Source organism: Anguilla rostrata, chromosome 6 (assembly GCF_018555375.3).
Source record: "Anguilla rostrata isolate EN2019 chromosome 6, ASM1855537v3, whole genome shotgun sequence".
Classification (NCBI taxonomy): domain Eukaryota; kingdom Metazoa; phylum Chordata; class Actinopteri; order Anguilliformes; family Anguillidae; genus Anguilla; species Anguilla rostrata.
Genome location: NC_057938.1, coordinates 17104584 through 17128972, shown reverse-complemented (window position 1 = coordinate 17128972; position 24389 = coordinate 17104584). Strand labels below are relative to the sequence as shown.

The 24389-nt window shown below is 45.3% G+C and overlaps 1 protein-coding gene across 2 annotated transcripts; it reads left to right on the top strand.

The window, feature by feature from the left end:
- Positions 1–295: 295 nt before the first annotated feature.
- LOC135256684 (divergent protein kinase domain 2A) lies at positions 296–23893 on the top strand. Of its 2 annotated transcripts, XM_064338699.1 has the most exons (6): positions 296–573; positions 3088–3155; positions 3510–3670; positions 4909–5793; positions 17176–17479; positions 22413–23893. In XM_064338699.1, exons 4-6 carry the CDS (start codon positions 5140–5142, stop codon positions 22742–22744), a joined length of 1290 nt encoding a protein of 429 aa, XP_064194769.1. In that variant the 5' UTR covers positions 296–573; positions 3088–3155; positions 3510–3670; positions 4909–5139; the 3' UTR covers positions 22745–23893. The 2 variants fall into 2 exon arrangements, with proteins under 2 accessions (XP_064194769.1, XP_064194768.1); XM_064338698.1 differs by lacking the exons at positions 3088–3155; positions 3510–3670 and having other exon boundaries at positions 297–573.
- The last annotated feature ends 496 nt before the right edge of the window (positions 23894–24389 follow it).

Genomic DNA, 24389 nt, shown 5'->3' with positions numbered 1-24389 from the left:
CGACACAAAAAATGAGAGGCAATAGGCTACAATCATTTTCCATTCGTTGCTGATGTAGGCTATGTGGAGTTCAACAATAAAAGTTGCCTACTGAGCGCCTGTTGTTAAAAAATAGATATGTGTTACAGCTACGGTCAATTGATTTCGGAAATAAGCTGCTTTTCCGCGAGTAGCCTATCCGAAAATGAATGATTTGTCTATGAAGAGAGGCGGAGCTGCAGCGCGATAACATGGTTGCCTGGAAACAAGTACAGTAAATAGTGAGAGAGCGTCGTAAATGCCCGTCGAGTACTGTTGAAAAAGTCGGAGTAGAATCCATTGTGGTGCTTGCTTGGGCGCCTGAGAGGAGCAAGTTGAAGTGAGATGAGGACATAAATCGATTTCTTCTTGAGGGAATGCATCGGAAAGGAATAAAGAAACGGAATTATAACGTGCAAAACAAGATTTTTTATTTTAATAACGAAACACGATAACGTTTCAGCACAGCCTGGAGGAGGATGAGTTAACCGACGCTGCAAATGTTGATTTTTCAGAAAACGAGCATATAATTGGAACCTTTGAGTTTGAACCGGGGTATGGATACTGTATTGATAGCTTCTTTAGTTGTTTGCCAAACGTGTTCTTGCGAAAAGTTACTCTCTATCCTCTAGCTAGCTAGCTGTAGTCAGTTGCAGTTTGAAGAAAAGGTGGAAAAAAACTAAAAATAACTTTGCACCGATTTACAACTAGCTAATTGCAATAGACGAAGCGTAACTTACTTCAAGACGGATGGCATAAGCAGAGAGAAGTAACAGGCGATGTTTCTAGGCGGTTTATATTAATGGATTGTAATATTTTTGGTTAAAATACAACGTGTAAAATGCCATTTTCGCTGTAGTTGGCAATTAGGATACCTGATGCTTACATGTGAAAAATAGCCCACCAGTGGATGTTGAAGACTGGCAGAATGGTAGGGAAAGCGGACCTATTGTCCTTGAAAGGATCTGTAGAACTGTATTTTATTATTATTATTTTTTTGAGTATGGACTGTTAGGTGATAACACATTTTTGTGTTTTTATTTTAACCTTTATTATTATATACTAGTTTATCCAGTGTATGTGAATTAGAATTCATTCTCATTAAGCATTACCATAATTTAATCGCGACTTTGATAAGAGCCTGAATGAGGTATTTCAGGTTTACGGGACAGATACTTCCCATGACCACATATATTTCTTTCCTTATTTCCTCCCAGTGTGTATAAGCTGACTGGAGCAATAACTGACCTTTCCGAGTTGTTAGCAACTTGTTCCTGGCACTTGGCAAAAGAGTATTTCGCAGGGAGTGGGGCAGATGTCTTTCATTGCACAATGGTCAGCGAATTTCTCAATTCATTCGTTGCAATGAGAACATACTGGGATATTTTATGTTTTATTTAGGTTTATTTAACGCCTCTGCGAAGAGAGTGTGATATTTGAAGTATTCTTTGTCGGCTACCAGTTAAGTTTCATCCATTGCAACATCCGAACCTGTCTTCAGGGAATTCAATGGCTCAACTATCAATAAGTGGTAGCCTAAACTATTGAAAGTGAAGCACATAGCTGGGATGTCCAGTCTTATCCGAAAAGGGTGCAGATTTTTGTTTTAGCCCCGCACTACGACACACGATTCTAATGAACTATTGTGGTTTTTAATCTAGATAAGAATCGGGTGTCTTAGTGCCAGGCCAAAGCAAAAAATAAAAAGCACCCACATCAGGATAAAATTGGACACCCCTGATCTAGTTGGTCATCCCAGATATTGTGACACTTAGTGAAAATGTTTTGATTTGTGGATCTCTTAATGCTTAACACAACATAGCCTAAAATGATTTTGTCTCTTTAGTATTGAAAGTCCTTTTGATGCGTCTATTTTACCATCTGATTGATCTATCAGCCCTCAGCACTGTCACTGAAGACCGGTCCGAATTAAATTTTAATTTGGAGATTCAACACGGGATGCGCGGCGAATGTCTTTCCGGTTTATTTACACAGATCAAAGTGTGTGCTTGAAATGGGAGGCATTTGGAGGCCGACGTAGTGAAATCGAATTGGCAATACCTCTCAACATAGGCTACTTTAGAAGTGTTTATTGCTTGGATACACTTGGCGGTAGTATCCAATTCTGTCTTAATTTCGGCAGTGGTGTAGCCTACCCTGGTTTTGAAGCTTTGTTTTACAGCCGAAATAAAACTGTCCTGTAATGTATCTATTTAACTTAAGCATTTTAATCTCTAATATTATTTCTCATTAAATAAATCTACCGTTTTATATGATATTCAATCATTGGGACTAACACTGAAGTTGTCCACTTTTCTACGTCGTTCTTGATAAAAGCGTCTGATAATAACTTATGTAATGAGGTGAAGTGGAATATGTCTGTGCCCTATATTCTCCCAGTCGAAATGACCTGTTTACCGAACACGAGAATTCTTGACGTGTTTGGAGGCCCTTTGGAGATGCAAACGGATGCCTTGTTGTACACGGTGGGGTTAATAAGTGTGGCTGATGTTGTGGAATGTTTGTTCTAGTTTCAGTTAGTTTAGGAATGGACTAGTAAAGGAAACGAGTGAACACCTAATGTGTGAACATTTTTTTCTCCTGCACAGAGACCATGTGTACATTGAGGAAAACGAAAACATGTTCATGTTAACATATAAATGGAAAAAAAAACCTATTTATGCTTGTGGTTTGAGGCTTAGCCTAAACGCTATGTTTTGCAGAACTGTATAGTTTAGAGCAGATTGTAGGCTAATCTTTCAGTGTTGAACTGATTGCTCTTAAGTGTTCTGGTGATGGCTTAGCTGGCCAAACTATTCTACTCCTGCAGTTGTTTCTGCTGGTCAGTGGCTGTAGTTAATGTGGGCTTGTCCTCTTAAAACTTACAATTGCTTTGGACTGCATTTGCCTGACTTTGGGCTTTCCTTTTCTTTGGACTGCTGAATTTGGACTTCATGACTGAAGGAAAAAAAACTTTTCTGTGAAAAGGACAGACCAGCACACATGCACACCCTTAAAATTGCCAATAATTCATCCTTCATCTTTTCTGTTCTGTGATGTGTGTTGCAGACAGTGTGTCAAGATCAAAGCTTCGACGTGTTCATCTGGTGGGAGAGTATGCCCACCACCAGCAAAATGTAGCCTATGTGTTGGATGTCTATTCTCGACCCAGAACTTCTGTCTTTATATTTTTTATTTATGGAACACTTGTGAATTGAGTATGTAACATTAAAATTTTGGATTTATTAGCTTATAGCATGGCAGATGAGTTCTACATTTGTGAGTTACAATGGAACCCAGTAGCTGCCTGTACTGGTACTTAGTCTCCACAAATCCCTGATTTTATTCTGTAAGAATCTTGTGGTGTGAATGTAAAAGTCATGCGGTTGTGAAGTTTGATTGTTCACATTGAACACAGGATATAATGGGACCCAATGGGAGTGGTAAAACCAGATTAACAAATGTCCCTTTGAATCATTGTGATGATTTAGATCTGGTGTGAAAAGCCCCAGGAATCCGGCAGTCTTGATTTGATCGCTGAACACATCCCTCTCTGCTGGGTGTGGACAGGAGCTAGACTCTCATGCTTGTTCCAGCTTGTCTGTCTCACCTGCTTTAAAGAGCTGGGGGTTGAACCTGGACAGCCTGCTCAGTTAAGTGTCGAGCGTGCTCTCTGTGTCATTTTTTGTGAATGCCAATATCTAGGCTACTGCTTGAGTAGCTCTGATATACACTGAGCCTTTTGCTGCCTTTTTCTTTTTTTTTGGAGTGGGAGAGGTTGTTATGCAGTCATCCCACATTGTGTTCTTTGATTTTCTTTTGGATATCAAAATTGAGCAAGCCCTTAATTTTTTTTAACTAAACTGTTTTCCATCCGCTACTGCGACTGGAAGTTAAAACTAGTGATTAACAGTTGCAAATGGCACAGGGTTAATTGTTCCCCCTGGAGTGTGAACCTAGATCACTTTATGAACTGATGGAACTCTTGTGTTCTGGTGATTTTATTTAGGAAGTACTCCGACTGATTTTTGCAGAATTGATGATGTAGGCTACGTGAGGAAATGTCACTCAGTTCCTCAAGGCTGCTTTGTTGCACGGCAGAACCTTAAGAAGGCGATGGCCATTTGCATTCCTGGGGTGCAGAACACTACCACATTGCCCTCTGCCATCCTGCAAACTGCAGCAAGCTCCCTGATGTCTTTATGGCTTCTTGCCTAGATTATAATGTAAATTTAATCCATTGGGGTGATAAGTGCCAATGGTAAATAACACTGACTTCGACGCATTTAAAATAAAGATTGTTGAACTTTACTTTCAAAATTCCAAACTTTGTAAACATTGTGTCTTAATTTGTTGCAGAAATATGCTACATTCCCTGCCAGATCTGGCAAGAAACTGTCATTTAAAGTCTCTTTACTTTGTACTAACCAGTTTCACTGATTTGGTGGGAGATATTTAAAAGCATGCTGTAGACCTACATACAAATGCGCATGTTGCTTCTATTTTACATTTTATTTTCTGTGTCTGCAATGAAGCAAATCCTCTGCATACTTAATATTGTATTTGGAGTTATTAAAGATGATGTCCACCCAGGCCTATTTATTCTGAATAAATGCTTTAATTAAAGTAGGCACGTGGCTGTGTGTATCAAGGCAAAATAAATTTACTGATAAAGCTTTGAAGAAAATGTGCCCTAAAGAAATAAAGTCCAATTAGTAAAAAAAACAGCTTGCTTTTGTTTTTTCTCATATTTATGTTTTGACCGCATTTCCAGAGGTTTCAATTGATGTTGTGATATTTAATTATCCATGAATAGAACAGGTTAAGCTCTGCAAAGTGAGTTGGGCTTCTAGCTTTTGTCACTGGATTAATGCGCATCTTCTTTCTCAGGCAGTGATTTGACGCGGCGGGCTGGCGGAACTCCACGGAACATGGGAGAGTGGGGTCTTGGAGAGCTTGGCAGCAGAGCACTCCAGTGGCCCCACCCCAGTGAAGGCCTTTAAATGAGGATACATCACACAGAGATGACAAAGCAGTGACCCTCCCCCTTCCCCCCCCCACCCCGCTCCCCCAGACCAGACTTTACCCACCGCCCCCCAGTTCCCCGTGTTACGCGAGAACATGCTGCGTTTTCTCTCCCTCAAATTTGGCCGTCTGTACCGATGCCTGAAGTTCCTGCTGGTGGTGGGCCTCTTCGTCATCCTAGTGATGAACACGCACAACCTGTTCGCCTCCTTCCAGAGGAACGAGCTCACCGACCGGCGCTTCATCAACCTCAACAAGTGCCCCGCCTGCTTCGGCACCAGCTGGTGCCGCAAGTTCATGAATGGGCAGGTCTCCTTCGAGACGTGGGGGCGGCTGCGCTTCCTGGACTTCTTCAACGTCAAAAACGTCCACTTTGCACAGTACGGGGAGCCCAGGGAGGGAACCCGCCGGATCGTCCTCAAGCGGCTGGGCTCCAACCAGGAGCTGGCCGACATCGACCAGAAGATCTGCAAGCGGGCCACGGGGCGACCTCGATGTGACATCGTCCAGGCCATGTACAAGACCGAGTTCGCCCGCCTCAACGGGGACGTCAGGCTGCTCACGCCGGATGTGGTGGAGGGCTGGTCGGACCTGGTGCACTGCCCGTCCCAAAGGCTGCTGGACCGGGTGGTGCGGAGGTACGCCGAGACTAAAGATTCAGGAAGTTTCCTTCTCAAGAACCTCAAGGACACAGAACGGATGCAGCTGCTCATGACCCTAGCCTTTAATCCAGAGCCCTTGGTTCTCCAGGTAGGTTCTTGGGCTGTGTGGGCTCTCTGCCTGTCAACCATGACATGGTTCTGCAATTAGCACTCGCATTTGGTGTGATCTACCGCATTGGATAGTTCTAAGGATAGTTCTCATTCCAATTTAGCTAGCACCGGTGCTAAAATGGTACTGGTGTCTGGACTGTTATCTTCTTTAAAATTAAGAGCTAACGTCAACATTAAAGAACAAAGCCAAATACATGGTTTTATTTAATTGTTTACATTTTACTTTATACTTATTCATTTTGACCTAGTTTAACGTAGGCTAGCTTGCTAACACAGAGGGAGTGTAACGTTGGCTAGTGAAAGCATGTAGTGGGGCCCCGAAATGTGGCATTGAAATCTCCATTGCGATTCGGTTCAGTATGTACCGATCGTATGAAAACTGGTGCCAAAGTGCTACCAGGTTTTGGCACCTTACCCTAGGAGTGATCTCTCAAACCTCTTTATGCAAGACCTTGACCTTTAAGTTAGTGGCTGTCATGCTCCATGTCTGTTGCGCACGATCTTCTCTTCCTGCTGCGATAGAAGCCCACATTGTATCTGATTTATTGAAGTATTAAAACTTGATCCCACCTTTAGTGCCTGAATCAGCCTTGGTAATAAGCAAAATGGGTTCTGTCAGTCAACTGTTCTGCAAACAGACCTCTCTCGTTGCGTTTGGTATTTGTATGCACACTGCTTGTATCTGACAGGCTACCCAGTCCACTTTAGAATCGGCAGTTGAACAAGTGTAGTGTATATTTGTGAAGGTTTACGTGGCATTGTCTCCTTTAAGGAAGGAGATTTACTGTAGTGTGCAGCTCTATGTTTAATAATGCTTTTGTGGAATTCTTTTAATTATTAAAGAGAAACATCTGTCAATGGACGCTGGGAATCGTCAAGTCTGCTACGTTGCTGCGAGATGGGAAGAATCTTGTGGAAATCATACGTTGCTTAGTTTGGGTGCAATGCACGCCTGTAAATGCTTTGCCCTACTTTCTCGTTTCAATTAACACCACATTAATTCCACCTATCTTACGCGGCACACATTCGAATGGAGGCTAATCCCGAAGACGCTTTGTAGAGACTTTGCCCTTCTCACGTTCGAGACGGCGTTTAATATTGGGCCCGATCCTCCAGTCTAAGGTCTGATTGGGAACGGGCAGGTCCGCTCTCAGCTCCCCGTTCGATTGTCCTCCGCTCTTGAAGGGTTAGAGCAACAAAGCGGCCTCGTCCGCGGCGGCAGTCGATATCCGCTCTGACCTCTCAATTTTTCAATCCGGCCCCTGACACCGCGGGCGATTTGGGAGACGGAGGCGAGTTCAGCCGCACGCGAGAGCAATCTATTAAAAGCGATTAGCCTTGTGGGTTTTGCTTCCCCCCAACAAACCTTTTTGCACTAATTCTATCAGTGTTAAATGTCAGTTTTGGGTTGAAACCACTGATGAATTACCTCTCTGTCTTCCAGAGGGTTTTGACCAGGAGGATGTCGATGTGGGAATCAATTTAGCTTTTTTTTTTTTAAGCTGATTATTTTTTGGATTTAGTTGTGAAGGAAAATGGTGTTTGACTTTTGAAAATTTGAAAATGATTTGATCCTTCCACTCCCCCACATGTAACTGACAAATAACAAGGGTAAGTGAACTACAATTAAAATGTCAACTACAGAAACAGAAATTGTTCATGTAATGCTCTATGCTAAAAGGTAAGCATTTAAGGTTGCAAGCCCTTTGTGCGAAGTTGTTTTCCTTAAATAAGTCAGCTTCAGAACAGCAGTTACTGCGACACGCTGCTTCCACATTATAGAAATCAAACTGAGATAATCAAATTTTCTGAATTTAATGTCTGCTGAACACTGCTGATGCTGTGTTAAGACTCTGGCATCAGATCATAACATTTTTATAACGTTTGGGTTGTGGAGTTTTGTCTCTTTCTGCAGTGTCATTTTATTTAATTAGCAATGCAGCACAGGTGTTTGATGTAGTTTTCACAGCATCAGAAACCAAACTGGCTGCTGTATATTTGAGTGGGAAACCCAGCTTCTTTGTTGGTGGAGAACAATTCAATGTGGGCTTTTTTTTCGCATTTGGCTAACAATAGTGTTACTATGCACACAGTGGAATTGAAGGATTCAGTTTGTGTTTGATTTGCATACACGAGTCTGGAAGACAATTTCGCTTTGGGCTATAAATATTTTTGCAAGGGAGGGGGTGGCGGAACAAGGGAATCCTTCTGTTTTTTTCCCTATCAATGTCTTGACTGAATTGGCCTTTTAAAGTATCAACTTTTTTCTTTGAAAGTTCTACTTTTTCAGCATTTCTCATTGAAAAATCCTAATTGTAATCTTGAAGAAGTCCTCATTAACTCGCATTGAATGCTCACAATGCCTGTCTGGGTGAACAGTACCTCTTCTGCAGGCAGAAGAGCCGCTTAAATTAGTGCTTGCAAAAGCAGAACCCCTGGCCCACGGTTCTGTGTCACTGACGCTGATGTGTGGGGGGGTTGGGGTGGGGGGGTGGCAGGAGGCTTTGTCAGGGAGGCTCCTATGGCCTTACAGAGCCCTGTTTCTCACCTGACAGTGAGTTCAATCTGAGGAACGGTTATTATAGTGTTCAGGTGCGGTTTAAGAGTTTCAGAGAAGCCATCCCCGGATTACACAGAGAAATTTAGGATCCTTTTCAGAGCACGCTTAGAACAGCAGTTACTGTGGCATTTTTTCTCTCTCTCTCCCCCCCCCCCCCTTCCCCCCCTCAGAGGCTGAAAACCGCAGCATTACTAAAGTAAACATACAGAGACTTTTGAACAAACAGATTCCTGGTGTCGCTTTTTAGAAGCGCACGCCAGCTGAGCGGTAACAGCCGCGGTTGCAAATGCTTTTTAAACCGCTGCTTAAATATCGATTCCCGGCCCCCCGACCCCTAGTACAGCCGGACTTCAAAAATCTATCAGATTTTGTTTGAAGCGGCAGGCAAATGTCAGGGTGCATCGCGGAACGTTTGGCTGAAACACTGTCAGCTATAGCAGATAAAACTTAAAAGGACCACAACAGCAAAATGAATCACCTAGAGGGATTGCAGGTGAAGCAATGCACAGTGATCAAACTCCTTGATCCATGGCGAGGGAATGTTCTAATGGATCCCCTTACAGGGTATAGCCTACGTACAGTTCCTTTCAGCACGGAAAAGCACAAAAAAAAAGTCATGCGTTTGTTATAAATTACAAAATTTCCACTGTTTGAAATGCTAGAAACTTTGTTCGAAAAGAATGTTGGGAAACTGTGGTAGCGAGCCAACTTTAAAGGGAACTAATGTGGAACAGACGGCCATAGTTTGTGGTACATTCGGTTATTAAGGGTCAAACTGGTGGTAAGCAAGCGCGTGTTCCGGAGTGCAGCTTGGCCATTGCGGTGATCAGGGGGCGAAAGCGGGCTCAAATTGGGCTCGGAACGACTTCAGTAATTATGCATGAATTTTGGATCTTTAAACTGAACAAGCGGTTCTCCTGGGACAGTTTTATTGCTCAGCTAAGCCATTTTATGATATTGCCCCTGGCATATTGCACTCCTGTTCTATTTTTTGGGATTTCCTGTATAGGCTACTTTCTGCAAAGCTTTCGCTGGCAAACAAAGTTGGAAATGTTCTGTAGCCTTGTACATAATGTGCCAAGGAACAACTAGGGGCACCAGGGGCTTCATTGGGAGTAGAAAAAAACGCTTAGTATTTTGTCTCAGTAATAATTTATTGGACTATAGACTCTAGCCATATGTAAACCCAAAACTTGCCAGCGAGACAGCAGCTGACAGGTTTTCTCCTGAACAGTCACAGTTTCCCCTGGGGGGTATACTAGGAAAGAAGGTGAACATACCGAGGGTTTCTTTACGTCAGCTGGCTTGACGAAACGGTCTCACGGCAGTTATCAACTTCATAAGTGAACACAGGCTTTATTAAACAGGCTCTGTCCTCTTTCCAATGAAAGAAGCAGTGTCTGCAGCAGTGAGCCTACGGCGGTACATCATGGACTGTGCTCGAGCAGCGTATGTCTCTCCTGAAGAAGAAAGACTTCTAATGGACGGATACGAACGTAACACACATTTAATCGCAAAAAGCAACACCCTGGCTGCTAACAAAGCTCGGGGGGGAGAGGGGTATGTAGTTCTGCATATGTTCTGTGACTGCATATTCTAGCTCCTACACTTTAAACTTGATATAGCATATTTTAAATCTTGCCTGAAGCTCACACCAAGTTTATGCATAAAACCAAGAGTTATAGGCCTATTTCTATCCCATAATTACAAGGGATAAGCTGATATGAGCACTTAGGGTTCAATAAACTTTCATGTGTGATGTATTCCCTCTGTTGAGAATTTATATCTTTCGTATAGTGCATCCTCAGGGAAAGCCAGCGGAGTTTTATACGTTTTAATCTGTTAGCCTGAAATTAACTTAACCTGCCCTGGACCAGGTTAGCTGTGAAGCATAAGTTACCATGGCGATATAACCCGATTAAGTGCGAGCCAGCTTCGTGTTCCGGAAAACCCGGGGTTAAAGTGATCCAGCTAACCCCGCGGTCTCGCTTTGTGGTACGCCCACCTGGCCAGACAGCCTGCTGGGAAGGCTGCCTGCAGTGACTGGGAGAGCGGTCGGGGTGTTCCCAGCGAAGGGGGCCGGCCCGCCCCGAGAGCCTGATCCGTTCCGCACACAGACGGCAGCTGTGTTTGGTTAGGTAAATGCCCTGGCAGAGGGCTCTCCGGGACTCCAGCCCGCCCACAACTCCCCCCCCCCCCCCCAACGTTCTCAAGTCAGCCACTCAGCGGGGGCCCGCACTCTTTGTTCTCCCCACATTTTAGCAGCCGCTCTTTTTTTTTTTTTTGTTGCTTCTTTTAAAGTACGATTTAAAAATAAATAATTTGCCTGAAAATAGCTGAAACTGTTTACTTTTTCAGTTTTTTTTTAAAGCACCAAACAAAGATGGGCTAAACTGTTACCCGGAGCACGTAGCGTTTCAGCTACGTTGCCTGGTGCCCTCTGTCTGTCCGCATGCATTCATGCATTAAATTTGCAGTTTAGCGTAGCTAGGTTTAGCACTGTTTAGTCTCGTCCCCTGACCGATCTGTTTTTTTCTCCCCGGCTCTCCAATTTTGCGGAGCCTGCACTCGGCTTGCAGGCTGGCGTTCGGAAACCAGATGGAGTTTTGGGTTCCGAGGAGAAAAGATGACGGGGTGTGCTTAGGGGAGACTGCAACACCCAGCCCCCCCCTCTCCCGCCATGGGTAGATTCTGAGCAGGCTCCCAGCGCCGTTTCTATTTTCCGAATTTCACCTGGGAGAACCCCGCCCGCGCCACGGCTCCCTCCTCCGGTCCCTGCGTGCCGGCCCTGAATTTTGCGCTGAATGGAAACTCCTGTCAGGGGAAAAGGTTAGGTCTTCATCGCAGCTCCAGCAAATTGGTGTCCCTCGGTGTCTTGTTACCCCGAATGGAACACAAGTCTTTATTGTTAATTAAACGTATCTCGGTAATATTATTACCCGTATATATATTAAATATTGTTTGATGTCACAAATACTATGTACATCAAGCACACTTTTTGTGTTAATTCTGCACTCCGTGTAGATGGCCGTACCTTATTTAAAATATGAATTACGGAATTAAGTGGCGGAGTCATAAAAAAAAAACGTTGCAAATTGCGTTACATGAAAAGGAAATGAGTCCTGCTCTCCGCGCTCTCTCATTCTTCCTCCTCGCCTTCTGCTGTGGAGGATGATTGAGAGCCCGACTTCTCGCCGTCGTGTTAGTCACCCCCGCCCCCCACCTCCTTAGCAGGGGCAGAGATTGACATGGCTGACACACCGCAGAGGGTTGCGCCTGGGAGAGAGAGACCGAGAGAGGGAGAGAAAGAGAGGGGGAGAGGGAGAGAGAGAGAGAGAGAGAGATCCCCACTGGGGCTCTGCGCTCGCTCCGGGCCGACCGGTTAAACTTTAATGGGCTGGAAAATACCAGACAGGGCTGTGCTGCAGGGTCAGTGGAGAAGTTTAAAATAAAGGGCAAGTGCTTTCTGTGGAGCTGCACCGGAGGAGTCTTGCCAGACCTCTGCTTAACTAGTCTTAAACCCCCCCCCCCCCCCCCCATATTCCCCATTCTATTTTTAAAAAGGCGGTAATTAGCTGCCTCGACCGGGGTCGTATTTTCACCCCCCGCCCCCCCCCCTTTTGACGTTACGTTTTAATTTACGGTTTCATTAGCGTCTCGCTAGCGGGGAGCTGCCTGCCGAGGCATGGGACGCGTCCGGGCTTCAGCGATATCTGGCGTGCCTACTCCCAAAGAAAATCACGTCCAGACGTGTTTGCTGTAGAGCCATGGGGGAATGAAGCGGCGAGGGAGGGAGGGAGGGAGGGATGGGGGGAAGGAGGTGTAGGGTGGACAAACCGCTCCTCGGATTTCACGCCTCCCAGCTGGGCCCGTACCGTTGAGCGTCACGCGGCTGCGGATGACTTATTCAGTCCAGCGCCTCCGGACGGGCGGCGGTTTTCTCGCCAGCGCCGCGCGACAGCTGCGGTTCCCCCCGGGACGTCCGCGAAGGTGCGGCGGGTTCCGGAACGCGGCGCGCTGCACCTGGAGTCCCCGGGTGTCAGGGCTGACGCAGTCGGCAGATATCAGGCCACAGCTGCGTGCGGCTCTGCACTTCAGAGCTTTCATATTCGCTATTATTATTCATGATGTTTTCTGTTCTTTTGCATTCATTTTTTTTGGATCAGCAGACACCCTTGTACACAAGCTTGTGCAGTTTGTAATTGACACATTCATTTAAATGGCCTGATGTCACATTTAAGCAATTGATATGTTTCTGTGATTAGCTCAAGGTTACAGCAACCAAACATACAACCTTCTGGTTGCAAGTCCAGTTATATAACCACAGAACACTGCTGCTGCTGCTTCTGTGTGTCCATTTCAGCATCATTTTCTGCATCATGAGATCTGACTCAAGGGAGAGGCAATTTGCTTCTCAATGGGGAATGACAGCAAGTAGCCTAATCTCAATGCAATTTCCAGAAAGTCATTTGAGTGTGTACAATTTTATTTTCAGATGAAAGAAAAGATTGGGAAAATTGCATGCTGTTGTGTGTGGTCAGGAAAATTAATGTGTAGAGTTGCTCGGCTCACTCTAAAGGCGCCTGGTCTTGTTTTTTGTCTTTTCCTTTTCTGTGTTTTCTTTGCCAAAACAAAACTTCGCGGAACAGCCTCGTTCAAGGGCATTATGGGCCGGGAGAACAAGGGCCGATTGTTCACGGCCGAGCGAAGTATTTCAGCGATCACGCCGCGGGTCTAAGGTTTCCCTCGGAAGCCTGCCGGAGAGCCCTTTTTGGTGACAGGCGCCGTCCACCTCCTCAGGAATATTCTGGAATACAGGCTCAGTGTGGCCTCCCCTTTCCCCAGAGCTCAGCAACCAGGCCTATGACTGCAGTCAACCGGTCTCCCCAAAAGAGAACAAGACGATTCTGGGCATCAGATTTTTTGCTACTTTTCATTTTAGCAACCCTTGTTTTTGCACCGTGAGGGTTTTGCTTAAGATGGAGGATATGATATTTGAAACCTTGAGACTTAAGACTTAAGGGCAGTAATGCGGACCAGTGCAGCAGGAAGCTGAATATTTCAGCAAAGATGATAATAAAGATAATAAAGATAAAAATAATTTCACCACAAAATACTTCTCAGAATGTATCTCACTTTTATAGGAACGGAGTGTAGCACAGTGGGTAAGGAACTGGGCTTGTAACCGAAAGGTCGTAGGTTCGATTCCCGGGTAGGACACTGCCGTTGTACCCTTGAGCAAGGTACTTAACCGAAATTGCTTCAGTATATATCCAGCTGTATAAATGGATACAATGTAAAAAAATGCTATGTAAAAGTTGTGTAAGTCGCTCTGGATAAGAGCGTCTGCTAAATGCCTGAAATGTAATGTAATGTAATGTTATGAATATTCATGAATATTCATCCCCCCCCTTTACTGAACTCTTTACAAAAATGCCTTGGGCTACTGTAGTATCTAGTCAAAGCAAGTCATGCATGTTATTTGAATGAGGTCATGTTCCATTTGAGTTTTGACAAAAATATTTCAAACCTCAGTTTGTTACAATATTTAACAAGCAATTGGTGAACCTGTTGTCCCCCAATAAGGATACAGTGTCGCCACCTCCGATTTCATTGGGTGGGGGTCAATTACTTGATGCCTAATGTCGAAAGTAGAAATACAGTTAAGGTAAGCTTTTAATGGATACACTGGATAGACTTAATTTGAAGTAGTTGGGTGCAATTGCTGGACATTTTTCGAAAACAGTGGGATCTGCTGGTGACAAATCGAACATAGGAGATCGCTGAACCTGGCAAAATCATGCCTGTTTTGTCGTATTGGGAGCTACAATCCAATTGCTAAAGAAATAAATTCTTGGGAAAAAAAAACCCTAAAACAAATGGAATATCTGCCTGCCTAGTAGTAAGTTGCTTAACAGCTAACATTAGCTAACTACATTACCTTCATTTCTAATGGGGATAATTTCCTTTCAAAGGACTTGGAGCAAGTGATTTTCAGTGTCGTCTTGGAGTCGAAAAAGAAAAGCACGGAGTATGGAAGTCTGAGTGAGCCCTAATATTTTGATGCAACCTGTTTGATTGCAGGTCGATTTCAGAGATGGAGCCCTGCTGTTGCACCAAAAGTCCAAAATGCATAAAAATACTGTACATCCGACTGAATGAATTGGCAGTGGGCACGAAAGGAAAGCCTGGCAGTCAAAAATAAATCTCTCCCTACGCAGGAACGAATGGCTGCTCTGAGAAATGCTTTTCGACCTCGCTCACGCAAACTTATTTGAAGCCTTTCCTGAGACGGGCACGGGGAGAAATATTTGGGAGGTGTTGGGTAACAGGATAATGCCACGCGTCCCCTGCACTGGTGGCGTGAGGCTCTGATTGAACGGGCAGGGACCCAAGGTTGCGACCCGGCCAATAGTCTCCGTTCCCATTCCGAACATTCAAACTGCACTACAGCTGAGGTACGGTCCTGAGCAAAATCCTGTGAATCTGTGGGAAGCTGTAAACTGTACAACTTGGATTATTTAATTTAAAATTTTATTCATTCATTTTTTTAATCAAAAATTTTGATATGGCTGCTATTATGAGCTCAGTTGGTTCTCTCTAAGCACAGGGTGGGACTCATAGTCTTGAGTGCAGTCAAGATGACGATAGTTTATTTAAGCTTCCCTTGTGAACGTACTGAGTTAAAAGCTATAGTCGGGCAGCTCGTGGGGTTGGTGCTTATACCGGTTTCTGTCGTGTGTAGCAGACGTTTGAGCACCGCCTCTCCCTTCCGCACAGCACACTGGAATATCGCAGGACCGCCGCTCGCAGTCCATCCCGGCGTATTTCCGAGGGTCAAATGGAGATGGAGGGAGTGACCGAAGAGGTGGCCGCCACGTCTTTAATATGAATGGGCTGGGTCCCAGGGCGCGCACGCTATCCGCAAGGTCACCGAAGCAGTTACTTTGCGCCTCCTTCCATCGCCCATCGCGTCAGCTTTACCTGTTCTCCCGCTGCACCAAGGGGTCCTGCTGTTGCAGCTATCCTTTCTCTCCGATCGTTTGAGGCCATTAACCGCAGGATCCATGCATATTTAATCACCACACGAGCAGTCGACTGGGTGCTCAGATTTCTACAGTTGTGAAGCAAAAATAAACAGGCATTATACTTATCCTGCTTGTCGCAGTACTATTCAGTCTTCCTAAGTGCTGCATGAACAAAGGCAAACCATGCTCCTCCTCTCCCATCTCAAATCTTTCAAAGGTTTCTGAAGCTTATGCCCAAGGACATTTGCAGTGTGAAAAATTGATACCTGAACATGACTCGGTTTGTAAGTGCAAGTTCACCCACAGATATTTTGAGATTTTTCCTGCCTTTTTTTTAACCCTGCACACCAACCAGAACTCTCTGCTCCTCTACCTCTGGGCACCTGGCCTCCCCTCCAGCTAGCCTGCACTTCCGGATCACATGCCCTGTCAGTTCTGCCACCTTCCCCTCCCCCCCTGGAATGAAAGTCCCTCCTTTCTTTGAATTTACAGGGATAATGTTATAGGTATAGCTGTCTAAAGATGATCGGTCTGGCATCATTTCTTTTTGTTACAATACAAACTGTTAACATTACACTTGTGGATTATAAATAGGTCTTATGTGCCTTCTTGGTGATATCACACTTGTATTCCTGTGACTAACACCGATGTTCTCATTCTCCGTTTATGTAACTTGCTCTGGATAAGAGCGTTGTAGTGATAATAATGTAATTAATCAGATTTGCTTCCTGTTTTAATAAAAGCAGCTCTTCATTTTAACTTTGCTTGGGGCTCTTGACCACACTGTTACTAAGGAAACCGAACCTTGTCCTGTGCCTGTGAAATGAACTGCAGTGTTTGGGAGAGCAGTTTCATGGACCTCCTAATAGGTGGAGCTGCACTGAGCCATCAATAACCTAATTGTTTGAAGCAAGCAAAATGTTTTGGTCTCTCTTGGAAACCACTCAAAACCGGGGGTCGTATGAGAACTTTGCCCATTTTTGGTTTTGTGAAGCTTCATTCTCCTCGTAAGTACCTTTTATGCTTACCCTACCAATCCTCGTTTTAGCTTGTCTTGTCTTTCTCATAAAGCACAGTCAACGTGGTCCACCAGCTTAGTCACGCAGGAAATGCTTGAATGTATTTATATAGTCCACCCACAGCAAAACTGAGGCATTAGCTCTGACATGGTTCCCCCAGCTGAAAAATGATAATAAATCCTGACCCACATCACGGAGGAAACAACTGGCATTACTGCCATAAATTCTCACGCAGTCGGCCGTGAAAGTATTCGTTTTATTTATTTATTTATTTATTTATTTATTTATTTATTTTAACATTTTCATTAATGCGCGCTCCTCGCGGTGCTTAATTGCCTTGGGCTTTGCAGGAGCGCAGTGTTATTGAGAGGAGTTGCCTTAATGAGCCAAATGCTCCGCAGTTCTTCGGAGGCCCGCTGTGCTGGAGGTGTGCGGCTTCGCCGCCGTGCGCCCGCTCATGCGGCGCGTGTGCGTGCGTCCGTCCGAGCGCGCTTGCGTACGTGTGAAAAGGCTCAAAAGCACAGAATTTCCGCTCGGTCGTAACCGACGCGTTTATTTAAACCGCGCTTTAGCACGAACATTCAAAACACCTTCACTCTCAGTACCGCTGTGCAACTTTTTGCTAGCTCGTTGAATCTTCATATTGTCTGCTATGCCGGTTTGGTTTACGTAACCAGAAGGTGTACGGTCTACGTAGGAGATGAGATTTGTGAAATTTCGGGCTGTGCTGATCCTTGCTGTTCCCTCCGCAGAGCTTTCCGTCTGACGAGGGTTGGCCGTTCCCGAAGTACCTGGGCGCGTGCGGGAGGATGGTGGCGGTCAACTATGTCGGAGAGGAGCTGTGGAGCTTCTACAACGCCCCCTGGGAGCAGCGGGTGGACCTGGCCAGGCAGCTGATGGACATCGCCGAGCAGCTGACCAACAACGACTTCGACTTCGCGCTCTACCTGCTGGACGTCAGCTTCGACAACTTCGCCGTCGGGCCACGGGACGGCAAGGTCATCGTCGTAGATGCCGAAAACGTCATCGTGGCAGACAAGCGGCTGATTAAGCAGAGTAGGTGTACTCTTCAGTACTCGGTGGGCCCGGCCATTGCACAGTTTGCCTGTGACTAAAAACAAGACTTCAACTGATTGTAAAGGGGCTGAAAATACTTAAAATAACCATAAATTATCACAGAGGGATGTATGCACTACACAGCCAGAAAAAAACAGCTGCATATACTGTATCTGTTGATAATGGCAGAGAGGGCATCATGGCTGCGAAAGCAATGAAGCGGACCGTAAGCATATCAGATGTCAGAAATTCACATCGCTAAAAATAACTTGCTAGCATAATGGTTATCTAGCATAACAGATTTACTGTTCTTGAAGCTAGAAATTCTACTAATGCCGTCCACGGTAACCAACCCATAATTGCACTTCACTCAGCTTGTCATCAAGCGCTGCCAAACTACAGTGTAGGTATCTGACTTCAGATAAGCGAGATAAGGCAGGTCCGGTTGTCCATAGAAATCTGACTAAAAGAGATACAGTACCGTGCCAGCTACGTGAAACTTATACGGCTGAATCCCCTTAATTCCATAACGGATTAGCACATAATTTGGGTGTTTGCACAGAATTGCTAAATCCCAAACCATTTCCCATACATTCCATTATTAAGAGATCACATATTTGCATAAACCATAAATCATATTTTGGCTATTTGCATCAAATTATGTCCAGTTACATTGCATAATGATCTGGAAATATGTTGCCTATTTCTAATAATAATAATTAAATTTATTTGTATAGCACTTTTCAAAAACAAAGTGCTTTACACACATAAAAGAAATAAAATAATACAAGATGTAGACGACAGCTTAAGGGACACATTAAAACAAAGTATATGAATAAATAGACTTTGTTTTAATGTTTGGTCGAACAACAACTAAGCCTCTTCACCATGTCTGCATGCTTTGAGTTGCAGCTATGATTCGGTGCTTGAAGCAGCAGGCTATTTGCATTAATGAGCAGGTGTACCTGAGAGATACACTTGTTCGCTAAATGGGGAACAGGCCCAGTAACAAGACTCAGGAATTTGGTCATGAAGTCTCTGGTCATAATTTCGAAAGAGCCAATGTCAGTGTAGCCATAGTTTTTTGAAAATGACACCCTTTTCTTCTGAATGGCATCATTCTTAGGAAACGGAAAAAATGACGCCGTGACGTTGCCCTCAACTTCATCCTCTGTTAGTGTGTCCAGGGAGGGCACATACACAGCATGCTTGCAGTGCAAATGGAGGCTTTATAATGAAATTAAATAATGAAACTAAATAAGGAAAACTATAGCTCTGTAACTCTAGGGGGTAGTGCAGCTAGCCTAACTAGCTAGCCAGCCAGCTACATAGCAGCGTCGCAAAGGGGTGGAGAGCGTGGGAGAAACAGCAGGATGGTCAAGGAGAGATACTGGGAGAGGGAAAGGGTTGGTAGTGGTATTAAGAGCAGAAACGTAGCAAAATAACTACAACTAACTATTGCAAATCTCTATTGATAACGTGTACAACCATTTATTTGAGCGTGACAAAATGCATTTATTTGCCTCAAACTGTGGGACACTAAGACACTAAAAACATTTATTGACCATTATGTGAGGTCCTTGATGATTTCATGATGGACTTTGGCCCTTGGCTTGGTAATAAATCGAACTCCATCCATTTAATCCCCACATAAGCATAGATGGAAATGTTTAGACTGATACAAATCGATATATAGCAATGCAGTTGTTTTCCTGTACTGTTTCTGATTCTTAACACATCCCATAATAACCCCATACTATGTATTCCGAAGCCATTCACGGATTTACCTTAACAGTCACTTTAAGGATTAAGTCTGGTGGATTTCAGGGTATGTATTCAGCGTGAGTCTCTCTCGTGTCCAAGATATGCAATTATTTAATGAACAGCTGCTGCGATTCTCAGATTCTTAACTATCACTTATCATGCTGTGCAATTACTTGGTAATTATTGACTGCAGTATGTGTTGATCTGCCCTAGCACTTTCCAGATGCCTTTATAAAACCCTCTGCGCCTAGTTTGTACGTTGCACTTTAGGTTCAGTTCAGTCAATAAGTAGGGATGATCATCAGTATGCCGGTAATCAATACCTGCTAACAAGAACAAATTTGAATAGGCTGCAGTGGACTGTTGTGTTAGGAAATTGGCAATTCCACCAGAGGTTTCAAGGTCAGATCCACGGTTGGTCACTGCTGTTGTACCCTTTAGAAAGATAATTAACCCGAAATTGCTTGGTTAGGGTTCCAGCTGCATGAGTGGAGAATGTGTAAACCGCGAGCTTTGCAGGTCACCCTAGACATGGCCGTCTGCCAAGCAAATAAATAATGCAAATGCAAGAAGAGACCCCGTAGGTCGATGTGCGGTCACAAATCGCAATTTAAATATCAGAAGCAGGCCGCTCAAAAAATAAAAAAAATCATCATCTGCATCTGTGCTGGACGGAAATGAGAGCAGACAGAAACTACAGTGTTGGCTCAGAGCTGGGGGCCAACAGGGGGGATCGGTGAAGTGACACAAACTGATGTGCTGGCCAAGGTACAAGGCCCCCCAACCGGGGCAGCAGATGGATACTGAGTGTGCTTTTTGCTTTTGACATGTGACAGGTGATGTTTCCTCCCCCCCCCCCAGGGGGAGGGCCTGCCTTCCCCCACAAAACTGTAAAACTTGTCTGTCCCGCTGCCAGAATGCTGGCCCTGTTGGAAGTACTGCACAGGGAGAAAGTGAAGAATGCGCCTTCTCTTCTAATGAGCCCGTGAGCGTCCGTTTTCCTCCTACGCATTGCCTCCGACAGGCAGAGGGCATTTTGAAAATGAAAAATGGTTCCGGAATAAGTAAAATGGAAATGAGTAGGCATGGTATTTTTGGTTTCTCACCCTATTTTAGAGATATGTGCAGCATAAGAGGTCTTGTACATCATTTCTAAAGCATTTAATTGGACACTGTGTTCTGGCAGATATTGTGACAAATTTTTTTTACAATTTTGCCTTAACAATTTTTAAGTGAGGAGGGAAATGTGAAAAGTTATGTGCTATACAGTGGCACCTGCTGGCTTGCTTAGAGCTCCAAGGGGAGCAGTGTGTTTGCCTACGCTGTGATTGGTGAACTAATGTCGGTGAGGTAGATTACAGCTGGCATCGGATAAAAGCGACGGGTTGTCGCAGTGTGTGGGACAGAAGGCCGTGAGAAAATTCAGACTACTTTTCTTGGCACTCATTCGATTTGCGTATTTGTGCTGCATATTTGTGCGTGTCATGGACAAAAGTGAAGGCAGGGTTCTTGAACAGGATAAGCCTATTATAAGGAAAAGGAGCTCTCGAGTTTTAATTTTCATAAAAAAGGGACGAGCTGGAAGAGTAGGGAACTGCCTGGTAGTGTCTAGTCTGAGAGAGTCTGTTGAGTGTGAAAACAAATCTGTATTGAGCACTACAGTGCATGTGTATTTTCTAAGTGGGCAATTTAACAATGGACGACATCGCGCAATACAGGATAGGCATTTAAATAAAGAAGACCAGGTCAAAACCTAGTATATGGCTGGACCGAACCCGGCCGACCAATGGTGTGACTTCATCGCTCAGTGACTCAGTCACGGACATTCGCGTTTATAGGGCTGGCCCCGCTGTTACGGTCCAGCCAAAAAAAAACATGAGATCACTGCACTTCTGTCGTAGGATAGAGTCATGTGACGTGATTGTTCTGACGCACCGGCTCTCTGCAGGCACGGTGTCATTGACCTGCGCCCGATTTTTGCTAAACGCTACGGTAGCGTCCGTGTCAGCGCTATTGATCGAGTTGTTAGGGGGCCGCAGAGGAAGGGTTTTGGCGGCGGGGTGGCGAGGTTTTGACCGTACTCGGACGCAGGAACGCCGCGTTACGTTTCTGAGGTACTGAGCGGGCTGTGCGCTTTCTCTCTGAGAGCTTCTATCGATCCCTCTGTTAATGCGATTCCGGGGGCTTCCGCGGAATTGAGCTTGCTGTTTTGTAGCCTCCTATGTGGCAGTGTCCAAAATAAATAAATAAATAAAATAAACAAGACAACTGCGGGAGATATATCTGTGTATCAGTCAGCTTGGTGGAAAACACAGTGCCTGTTAGCTCTTCTGACTCTGTCCTGGACTACTAACCGGGTCAGTCACAGGTAACGCAAAAATAACTGCCCTTCTGAGTAACGGCACGGTTTGGTTAACATTGCTACATACCGTAGCTGCCTTATAAAGATATTACTCAATTTCAGTCCTGCTAGAAATCCAGTGATGAGCAAGTTGTGATTGTATCTAATATCAATATTATGTTACCCAGTTATCAGAGCGATGTAGGCCTGAAGTTATTTATATATTATAAAAAGTGCATCTTTGCTAAACATTTCTGGAAAGATCAACATGTTCATCCGGTGGTATTATTAGCAAGGCGTCAACTCACAAGCATAAGCTTCTGGGTTTTATTTGTATTTGTCATTCTGTTCTTTTATACAACAAAATGGTTTTAAGAGCGAAAGAGGAAAATGAGAGCGGCACTAAGGGGCGCCATTTTTATTAAAAACAAAATTAATATATTTGTGGCTGGTTATTCAGCCTCATGAAGACTTGAATCTGAATGTTTCCTATAGTCTCCCAAATGCTTTACCTGCATTTTGTTCTGTGGTACTTAATTGCAGTAGGAAGTGGCTTCAAGCCGTCCCTGATTTACAAATGTAAATGTGTAGGCTAATGGCTGCATGAAAGTGATAATATTTCCATAGAAGTGCCTTCAGCGGCGGGTTGACAGTATTTATCGGTGTTTCATGCGGCGCACGGAGTGCTGCTCTGAAGCGACTCGCCGTGCAGATGCGGAATGGGTAGTGTAGTCATTTCTAATCTGCGGGGAAGGCTGTAATTTTCCTCCTGTGGGTCTCGGCAGCATGAATACCGAACGTCTCCCTGTTCCCCCCCCCCCACCACAGATAAGCCGGAGAACTACGACGTGTGGTACGAGAGCCGCGTGGAGGACTGCGACAAGGAGGCCTGCCTGTCCTTCTCGAAGGACATCCTGTGCTCGCGCGTCACCGTCGACCACAACTACTACGCCGTCTGCCAGAACCTGCTCTCCAGGCACTCCGCCTGGCGCGGCACCACCGGCGGGCTCCTGCACGACCCGCCGGCGGATGTGGTCAGGGACGGGCGCCTGGAGGCCCTGCTGGACGAGTGCACCAGGCCCAAAAAACAGTACGGCCGCTACCAGGCGGCCAAGGAGTTGCGCGAGTACCTGGCGCAGCTGAGCAATAACGCGAGGTAATGAACGGGGTGGATTCGCGCTCCGGCGGCTCCCCCCCCCCCCCCCTCCCACCCCCCCACGACCGTCAACCCCCTTTTCTCAGCACCACCACGGCAACAGCGACAGACTTGACTTTCCAAGGTGACGGACTCCGATGGGTTTCCCCCGCTCCCCATGTTATTTGTGTTGCTTTTTTTGGCGTTGTTTAATTCACGCCCGTCGGACAGAGGAGGTCGTCAGAGGGGTCGTCCAAAGATGAGACGGCCGGAGGACTGCGACGGGAGAGAGTTTGTGGTGCGGGAGGGGGAGGGGGAGGGGCGAGCGCGCACTCGACGGCGCGAGAATTTAAAAGGCGGGGTGGCCTCGCGACGTGACCTCGATCGTTAACGGAACGGGGCAGCGCCGCCCGCCCGCTAGCCCGAGGCCCGCCTCTGACCAACATTTGGCCGGGGCGCTTTGGCGGTGCCGATATTTCAATTTTATGTCGGCCCACAAAAAGCGCCGGACCGTTCGGCCCGAAGTACTGAAGACGTACGTCGCTGTTCATTGACGCCGAAATGGGTTCTGCCGGTTTTCGATTTCCTGCTAAATCGAAATGGACTCTCATTTGGTACCGTGGAGTTGGTGGAGGACTCGCAGAAATTCTGTCACTGTTGGCTGGAGTGAAACAATCGGCCCCCTGTCTCCTGTGTCCTAGAGCTTGGCAATCAGAATTTTAGAGGACACGAGAGACCTGGGGGGGGGGAAACTTTAAGTAGAAAACTGTAAGGGAATCCTGAATGTGCATATATTGCATATACCAAAGAATCTGCCTGTATGTAACGTGGTCCCCGGTTACACTCTGCAATGCCATACTTGTTCCTCACAGAACAGTTGTAACTGACGTAAGGAATCCGTCTCGACGAGTAGAGGGAGAACTGCTTTTCCTGCAAGACCAGGTCCGCTTCTCTGCATCCTGGGAAAAGCAAGAGAGTGGGGAGGGGGGTTGGGGGGGGCGGGCGGGGTTGTATGACTCTGAAGCGGTGCCTTTCATCCAGATTGTACACAGGCACTAGATTCAAATAGGCTTTTATACACCACTGGGGTTCTCAGTGTTCTCAGAGAGTAGCAGGCTTTTTGAAAAAGGGAATTATGTATATCCGCAAAATAAAACTGATTTTCCCAACCGTCTGTCCCTCAGTCCCCATCTAGCAAATTTATCCCGATTGTCTGTACTGTGTGTGTGTGTGTGTCCATTTAAAAACTGTAAAGCATGTGAACATTTATGTTCTTGAACACTTCTTGAACTCCGTTGAGACCAATACTTTACCATCTGCTGTCCTCTGCCACTTCTATCAGCGTACTGTAAATCCCTTGCACGTTCATTCAGTTTATAGCATGTAAGTGCACTACATGATCTACAACCGTTCAGGGTCGCTGTCAGAAATTTCTCAATCCCCCCAACACACACACACACACACACACACACTCATAAAACATTGACTGCAATGCAGACAGCTCTCTCTCTCTCTCTCTCTCTCACTCTCACTCACACATAAACACACTCATATACACACACACACACACACACACACACACACACACTTGAATACACCACAAGGATGCCTTCTATCCTTAACTGATCCAGGAAAATCCTTCTTTGTTTGTTTGGGAAAGCAATAAAGCT

Bases quoted from the DNA above. Each gene is read 5' to 3' on its own strand.
- LOC135256684 (XM_064338699.1), top strand. From the start codon at position 5,140: ATGCTGCGTTTTCTCTCCCTCAAATTTGGCCGTCTGTACCGATGCCTG. The intron at 5,794-17,175 runs GTAGGTTCTTGG...TTCCCTCCGCAG, and splicing joins CAGAGCCCTTGGTTCTCCAG to AGCTTTCCGTCTGACGAGGG. The intron at 17,480-22,412 runs GTAGGTGTACTC...CCCCCACCACAG, and splicing joins CAAGCGGCTGATTAAGCAGA to ATAAGCCGGAGAACTACGAC.